Raw genomic sequence first — 9,172 nt, 5'->3', positions numbered from 1 at the left:
GAAATAGTTTAATACACATGAAATGCTTTGTGATAGAAACCGTGTAACACAGGTGTGTGTGCCTGTCACAAATGATTTTATAAGTCATTTGTGTCTTTTTCACAATAATCTGTGATAGTGTGTTATAGATTATATTTCAATGAAGCACAGTGACCCCAAGATATGTACAGACGAATAGGTGTTTTATTTGTTTGGATGAAAAATGTGTGTCTGTGTTTTTCAATCCTCTCACCTCAGGGAAGCCCCCAAAGCTGCTCAGTAAATAAGATTCTCTCTCTCTCTCGCTCTCTGTCTTTCACCCGCAGAGCTTCTCAGTAAAGTGACAGTTCAGCAACATAAAGAGGATTCTCATCTCTCTCTCTCTCTCTCTCTCTCTCTCTCTCTCTCTCTCTCTCTCTCTCTCTCTCTTTCTTTCTCTCTCTCTCTCTCTCTCTGTCTCTCTCTCTCTCTCTCTCTCTCTCTCTCTCCCAGGAACGAGGCCCCACCTCTTGTTTTCCCCCAACCCTGAGTCATATACATTTGAGTCAGCGGTGAGTGTGAGTGCATTTTGCTCCTTCTCTTCCTCTTGCTTCCTCTACTTTTTATATCTGTCTTCCTCTGTCTCTCTTTCTCCATCCTTCTCTCTCTTCTCCCTCTGATTTTGATCTCTGTCTACCCCTTCCCACAAACATTTTCACTCTCGTCCTCCTCTTCTCCCTCTGCTCTCTCACTCACGCGCTGTCTTGCGTCTCTCCCGGGAATCCTAAGCGCATCCCTGGTCTCGCAGGTGGACGGCGGCCCACTACCCAGGAGCCACCATTCCCGCCCCGGAGAGCTCCACGCTGGCAGCGCAGCCCCTTCCGCGGCTCAGCATTGGGAGGAAGACCCTGGTAGCAGCCGCCGTGGGGGTCATGCTAGTCCTGGTGCTGGTGGTCCTCATCCCCGTGCTGGTCAGCTCAGTGAGCACAGACGACGCCAGCCACTTTGAGATGCTAGGCACCTGCCGCATGGTGTGCGATCCCTATCTGGACTCAGGGGGCACAGGGAAAGCTACCTCCACCACGGGCCTCCAGGCGGAAGCAGAGGCTGAGGAGCTGATTGACCACAGCATCGGCCCGCCACTGCCCACCTATGGTGGCCATGGTTCACAGGGAAAGCCCGGACGACCCGGGAAACCCGGACCCCCGGGACCACCCGGAGAGCCCGGTCCGCCTGGGCCCAAAGGACCCCCAGGGGACAGAGGAGACGCTTTGAAGACGGGGATACTGGGTCTGGGGGGCCAAGGAGCCATCGCCACAGCCACCTACAGCACCACGCCACGAGTGGCTTTCTCTGCGGGACTCCGGAACCCCCAGGAGGGTTACGAAGTCCTGAAGTTTGACGATGTGGTCACCAACCTGGGGGATAACTACGACAGCTCGCTTGGCAAGTTCACGTGCAAGATCCCCGGCACCTACTTCTTCATCTACAATGTGCTGATGAGGGGAGGGGATGGCACCAGCATGTGGGCGGACCTGATGAAGAACGGTCTGGTGGGTGACACTGTCACACTTTAACTCTTTTACTTTTAGGCTACTCTTTTTTTTACTTGCCTTTTCCCTCTTTTCTCTCTGAAAATACAGTGGCACACATGATTCTTGTGACAATTACGAAAGTCAGTCATCCATGAAAGAGGCTAAAAGGGCATCCATTTTCAATGACTTTTCAATAAACTGAAAAGGGGAAGCTATTTATTTAAGTATATGTTTTTCCACTTTTTAATGTTTTATTCAAATAACTTCCTTCATTGACTGACTTCTATTCAAATTGACCCTAACCCTGGTGTAGCGTGAAATCCAGAACCTGTTTTGGTAACATTCCATTCCCTGTACACAATGTGTGTTTACCATGACAAGGAGTGACAAGGAGTGGAAGTATAACTCAAACAGACTGGCAGGTGTGAGGGTGTTAGACACAGGGGCTGGTTACAGTAGGCACGATTAAAATTATGATTCATGTGGACATGCACATGAAATAATCACAAGTGTGCGCACACTCACGCCCCATTTAAACCTTGCATAAAAAATGCGAGCTGTATGCACATTGGCATTCGCATAACAAGAAACACATGTTAATGCAAGGTCTATATGCGTACAATGCGCGTGTTCAGAATGTAAACAGATTTGCCTAACCACCTCCAGAGGTGGATTAGCTCGCATTGTGTTCCAGCTCCATGTAAATGCAATCAGGTCAGCCTGACCAAATTCAGTGGGAAACATTATCAGTCCTTCTCCTAAAAATATGCCCGCGTTATTTAAACTCTGCTTCAGTGTTCCACAAATTAAATGTAAAAAAATAAATAAAAAAAAAATAAAAAAAAGGTACGAGGGCAGAGCATACTATCGCAATCAAATGGTGTCAACATTTAACCACCTGCTTTAAAACAAATGTATAAATGGCGGATCATTATTTATAGGCTACAGGACAGATGGCATATCATTTTTGTCTTAAAGTTCGTCTTCATCATCACTTTCACAGACTTTCTTCTTCAGTTAATTTCATACATTGTGTCTTCACATGATCCGGTAGGCTACATGTTATTTGAGATAGGCTATTTTGCTATATCTTTTTGAAACAGTGAGCCTACATACGGTAGACGAGGCCTACTGCAGATAATCTAGTCGCAAATTTAAAAAAATAACAACAACATCTGATTGTCAAAAGACAGGTGCACTCTGTGCGCTCTCCAGACTCTCCAAGTATTCGCCCTATCCAATAATACAATGCAATGATGAATTGTATTTTTGTTTTCAAGTGAGTACAAAACTCCAGTCTGTAAACTGCAGTGAATATGTCATTTGAATAACCGTGAGCCCTGCGTTTTGAAGGCAGTGGCGTGCATGGGTAAAATCACTAGGGGAGTCAAACCAGAAAAAAATGCCATATTACAATCTACTGTATGTTGTGATGATGGCTTTGTTTGCTCTTGGCCTATAACCCGTTATAATTGCGTTCATACGCCACTGTAGCCATACATTGTTTAAAATACACATTTCCAGAAGACAATTGTTAGGCCGCATAGGCTAGCTAGCCTAAATCCATAAAACACATTTTGAATGTAACTGTTACATTACCTACAGAGCATGATCAAATTAAAGTTCATGTTAGTTGGTCAAAATGTCACTCTCGGTTTGCTGAACTTGTATAATAGGCCTAGTCCTCACTAAAATGTTTCCCGAAGCAGCAAGATTACAATAATGGGGAATACAACCGCAATGCACTTCAACTTTGACATATTGTAAGCTAAAAAATAGGTAGAAGGCCCCATAATACTGATGTTAGCCTGATGTAATCATATACTATATAAAATAAAGCGAGTCCTACACTCTTTTATCTATAACATATATATGTAAGCGCCCATTAATGTATAGTGTACAGTTTAGCCAGCACCGATACTAACCATTTTGGGGTGTGCGCCAGCTCATGCTTCTCACCAACCTGTGGTAACCCTTAAAACGGTGCCAGCCCATACAGTTTCAGGACCACGAACTGTTACGCGAGTCATTGCAAAGAAAACGCAGTGGAGCCTTGCTATTTCAGCACCGCCTTGCTATTTCAGCACCACCAGCTGTGCACTGCGCCTTGTATATCAACTAGCCCATTCACACTCATCATAATATGCAACAAACCTGTGCAGAATTTATGCCAACAGTTTAGTCCACAATCGGTAAATAGTTATTGCAATCTTGCGCCAAAGATGGCAGAAAATATCAGCATGTTCTTTCCAAAATAAGATGATGCATTGAATGTAATGTATTTGAATCAATGTATTTGAATAATGACGGTAAAAAGGATGAAGGAAAATGCAAAAACAGTTCACGTAAGAAAAATGTATAACGCTCCAATGACATCTAATGTAGCCTACACGTCATTTTTTAAAATACAAATCTCGAGTTAATTTCTTAAATAATTGTGAAGGTGATTCCAATTGTATCATACAAAATGTAGGAACACCAGAACAATGTGTGGATACAGTGATAAACTTAAAAACGTGTGGTTCTCAAGGTGAAGGGAAAATTATACCATGTATCAACTTGCTCAACAGTGAGCTCTGAAGAAGAAACAACGATACAATGTAGCCTTACAAAATTGCTCGCACCTTTCATGATCCCTATCGGAACAGCCATGATAAGATTACATTCCGAACATGGGCCTCGCATTTACTTGCAATTTAATGGGGGTCTCAGTGCCTAATATGATGAATTGAGATACATGAGTGTCGTGATCATAGGCTGGCAGTGGCACGGTCCGTCAATCACTAGAAGCCGGTGGGAAATCGCGGTGGGAAATTGTGAAAGAGAGCGTGTGTATCTTCATGTACTGTAAAAACGTAGTAGAGGGTGACGTTGCCCCTAGACGCTGATCCTGGGTCAATTGCATTTCTCCCATTCATGGTTAAAGTAATGATAGGGGAGGGGAAGCTGATCCCAGATCAGCTGATCCTAAACTTCACCCCAGAGCTGTAGGAACATGATTATGAGCCCCTGGACATAGTTCAATTAAAACAGACCATAATCAATGATACATTGCCAGTGTGCATAACTGTTAAGTTGTATATCAACCCGTTCGACGTGTAGGCTAGTAGATATTGAATATTGGCTTTTAGATTAGTGTTTTGTATTTGTATTTTATTATGGATGTTTCCTGGCGTTCAGCAATATTAAGGCAATTTGCATACAATTAAATATTACACTTCACAACACATTATTACACACTATTGCAACATATCTACAACACAAAATCTATATGTACGTGTGTGTAGTGCGTGTGTTAGCATGTGTTTGTGTATGTGTGTGTCTGCGCCTGTGTGTGTGTGTGTCTCTCCACAGTCCGCGCTGTTCCACATGGTGTAGTTTTTTTTTACATCTGATTTTACGGCTTGTATAAGTTACCCGATAATGTTCTGGTTTTATTGCTCTGAGTGCAGACATATCACAGACACACACAGACATATCACAGACACTGACATTGTAAATGTAACTGACAGAGGGAAACCTTGACGGTGCAGTCCACCATAAGCTTTATAGGACACACTTTATTTAAACCTTTATTTACAGGCAAGTCAATTGGACGGCCTACTCCAGCCAAGCCCAGACGACACAGGGCCAATTGTGCACCCTGCCCTATGGGACTCCCAATCACAGCCGGCTGTAATACAGCCTGGTGACACCTCTTGCACTGAGATGCAGTGCCTTAGACCGCTGCGCCACTCTGAGCCCATTTACAAAATTATTATAATCTTGTTTATTATAGCTAGGCCAATTCTTATGTAATTGTCATACTTTTACAATGTATCATTACTTGTGTATTTATATAATTATGTGTTACTGCTGTTGCCAGAGTCCATTATTATTCATTATTGTGAAGAACATAAATACATTGTAGTGGACAGAGACAGTGCAATTCCCCTTGCAGATCACAAACCTTGGTCTCCCAGCCCATAGGCAAACTTGCTAACCACTACTCCAATAGGTTTACTTCCTTTGGAAAATATTTTACGGAGCTTTTTATATTACACAAACCTTATCGTAATACAGTACTGTATATCACAGGGTTCATCAACTAGATTCAGCCATGGGCTGATTTTTTCTTGAGCGGGTGGTCGGTGGGCCAGAGCATAATTACAAATCATTTGTAGACTGCAAATTGACCTCAAGAAGCCCAAACAGATATAATATTTGACTAAATTATAATCATTTCAAGCCTCACGTCTCTATTATGTGTGTGAATACCTGGGAACAGATTTCCAAAATGAAAAGAAATTGGAGCTGATTTCCTGGTGTTTTTACAGTATTTTATGTCCAACCATATATCATTGTTTGCTCAGAAAACTTGAGGGGCCAAATAAAACCACCCGCGGGACAAATTCGGCTCATGGGCCGCCAGTTGGGGAACCTTGCAGTAGATTATTTTGCCAAGTGTTTATATTCTTGATGACAGGGAGGGAAGGGTACAGCCATGTCATGTCACCAATCATCCATGCACTGACATCCGTCATCGTCCTGTCACTCTGACCAAGCCATCTCCCAGGAGCCTCCAGGGCTCATGATATTTTGCTCTTTACATCCTCGTTCAGCCAGCACTAATTACAACCCCATGCTTTTGTTTTGTTCCTCACTCTGAAACAGGCAGCAAGACAGTCGCCCCCGGAGGGCTAGTTGGATTAGACAGTGCAAAACAGTCCAGAGAAGTTAGCTTGCCTAAGGCTACAGTGTGGCAGATCTTAGCGCACTCCAACCTGGCAACACCAACTCTGAGCTAATAGCTTTTTAAAAAACTATTTGTATGTTCTTCAGTGTTGGAAAAGCGCCTTGAAGTCACACAGTGTCACTTTCATTACGACGTCGACTCAGAACGTGTGAAAGAGGTTCAAGACACTTTGCTCCAGATTTAGCGCAGTTGTGATTAAAAGGTCCAATGCAGACATTTCTATCTCAATATTAGGTCATTTCTGGGTAACAATAAAGTACCTTACTGTGATTGGTCCCCAAAAACTATATTCTTAGCAAAGAGCAATATCTCCAAGGCTGCTTTTGAAACTCTCTCTCGAGCACCGGACACTGATTTTCTGTGTTCAACCTTGCAATATCGGAGGTCTGACTGTAAATCTGGGGTAATAGTAGAGCAAATAGGGCACATAGGCCTTATTCACGGTGGATAAAAACAAGGGCTTTGCCGTGGGGGACAGTTTTACACAGACATCTTGATGACTTGACTTCTTATTCAATCAGTCCAGCCCTTCCCCAAAACTATCTAGTAGTCCTTGCGAAAGACATTCATAGGTGTGGCGTTGGTCGACGTGCTCCAGTCAGTTAACCACTTTTCACTGGATGTTCTTCACTGGAAAACCAATGCCACCATTGTTTTTGCCGTTTCGAATTCGTTGTTTGTTGTTGGTAAATGGGGTTTGAATTACATGCACGTCATTGTTATTCGTTTTTGGCAATGGATACCTTTTTTTTTTAACTCCTGTAAAGTACAGCAGAACTAAATACACCCAGGACTTCTTTTGTGCAATTGAATGTGATCTGTTTTAGTGTCATTGTTAAAATCTTGCTTTCTCTCTCTCCTACTCTCGCACTCTCTCTCCTTCACTCTCTCTCCTTCACTCTCTTTTCCCCCTCTCTCTCCTACTCTCTCCTTCCTTCACTCACTCTCTTTCTTTCCCCCTCTCTTACACACGTGCTGTATCTTTTTCAGGTCAGGGCCAGTGCCATAGCCCAAGACCAGGACCAGAGTTATGACTACGCCAGCAACAGTGTCATCCTTCATTTGGATGCCGGGGATGCGGTCTTCATCAAACTGGACGGGGGCAAGGCCCACGGGGGCAACAGCAACAAATACAGCACCTTCTCAGGGTTCATCCTCTATGCTGACTGATTAAGGGGTCGTAGGTCATGGTTTACAGGGCATTCACTTCCTGTCTTTCACTCCTCGCTCTCATTCATTCTCCCTATTAAGCTCCATTTTTTTTAATGGGTTGCCTATTATCATTGTGAAGATGCAGGGAGGTATATCGACAATAGTGGTTCACTTATGGTTGTTCTTTCAGTTATGACGCTGATGTAAGGGTGACATTTTGACAGTGCAGAAAAGCAGCGCTGTTGTCAAGCTAAACCTGCATCACTTCAAATGTACGTCTGGAATTCAATGGTTATGTGACTGTATTGCGTATCAATAATCTCCATCGTTCAGACCTGGGTTCAAATAGTACTGTTTTCCTGCAAAAACTTGAGCTCCCCTGGCACAGTGGAATGAATTGAATCTTGAATTGAATCTTAAAAGTGCATCTGTCACTAAAGACAGTCTCAATCAAATGCTCAAAGTTTTTCAAAAGATACTAATATTAATTAAACCCTGGTCTGGTATTGTTACATGGTAAACCGACATTAAAGGGATAGTTCAACCAAATTACAAAATAGATATGTTTTTCCTTTCCTTGTAAGCAGTCTTTGGAGAGAGCAATCCATGCTTTGGTTTTGTTTACCAGGCTGCGGTCACCAATTGCTACCTTTAGTATTTTTGTCCAAAAACCATGTCAGATTAATGTCACGCCAATGTCTGCCAAATTAGCATGCTTTACACTTCATACCCAAATCAACGACTGTTTACAGGGTAAGGAAGTCACGTTTATATTTTGGGTGAATTATGCTACTAGCTTACAAGTATTGGTAAAAACAAATAGTATTTTTTGACACTAGCATTGCTTTTTCACGTTGTCAAAATTGAGGTCCATTGGGTCTCTTTATGTTAGAGCGATTTTGGAATTAAGACACGTGTCATTAAACCGACCGAGTTTTTTAACCCAGTGTTGTCTGATGAATAAGAGATCATGTAATATTACCCAGTACATTTTTAAATATTATTCATTTATTTCTATGTAAATAAATATCAATGTGCAAACACCATTGGAGCCAGGGTCTGAAGGCATTCAATACAGAAACTAAACTGAAATTCCCATTCAATAATTGAAAAAAGGGCCTCTATTTTTACTGAATTCTCAATAAACTAAAAAGTAGAAGCTATTTATTCCATAAGTGGTTAAGTTTTAGAATGGTTTATTCAAATCACTTCCTGAATTGAGTGCCTTCAATTCGAATTGACTCCAACACTGATTGGAGCAGTGCCTGTACTGCACTTATAACCCTGTGTGTATATAAATACAATTATAGTGTACATAGACTGACCAGGCGAATCCAGGTGAAAGTTCTGATCCCTTATTGATGTCACCTGTTAAATCCACTTCAGTCAATGTAGATGAAAGAGAGAAGACAGGTTAAAGAAGGAAGTTTACATCTCGAGAGCATTGAGACATGGATTGTCTATATGTGCCATTCAGAGGGTGAATGGGCAAGACAAAATATTTAAGTGCCTTTGAACGAGGTATGGTACTAGTTTCCAGAATCACTGGTTTGAGTGTCAAGAACTGCAACGCTGCTGGGTTTTTCCACGCTCATCAGTTTCTCATGTGTATCAAGAATGGTCCACCACCCAAAGGACATCCAGCCAACTTGATACAACTGTGGAAAGCATTGGAGTCAACATTGGCCAGCATCACTGTAGATTGCATTCGACACCTTGTAAATCCGTGCCCCAACGAATTGAGGCTGTTCTGAGGGCAAAAGGGGATGCAACTCAATATTAGGAAGGTGTT

General features: G+C 42.5%; 1 protein-coding gene across 1 annotated transcript; it reads left to right on the top strand.

Moving 5' to 3' along the window:
- Positions 1-557: 557 nt before the first annotated feature.
- On the top strand, positions 558-7,969 carry LOC139367530 (C1q-related factor-like). Its single transcript, XM_071105774.1, has 2 exons — positions 558-1,511; positions 7,219-7,969. Exons 1-2 carry the CDS (start codon positions 891-893, stop codon positions 7,396-7,398), a joined length of 801 nt encoding a protein of 266 aa, XP_070961875.1. The 5' UTR covers positions 558-890; the 3' UTR covers positions 7,399-7,969.
- Positions 7,970-9,172: the final 1,203 nt, after the last annotated feature.

The sequence above is a fragment of the Oncorhynchus clarkii genome, chromosome 16, assembly GCF_045791955.1.
Source record: "Oncorhynchus clarkii lewisi isolate Uvic-CL-2024 chromosome 16, UVic_Ocla_1.0, whole genome shotgun sequence".
Classification (NCBI taxonomy): domain Eukaryota; kingdom Metazoa; phylum Chordata; class Actinopteri; order Salmoniformes; family Salmonidae; genus Oncorhynchus; species Oncorhynchus clarkii.
This window is presented reverse-complemented; position numbering and strand designations above follow the sequence as displayed.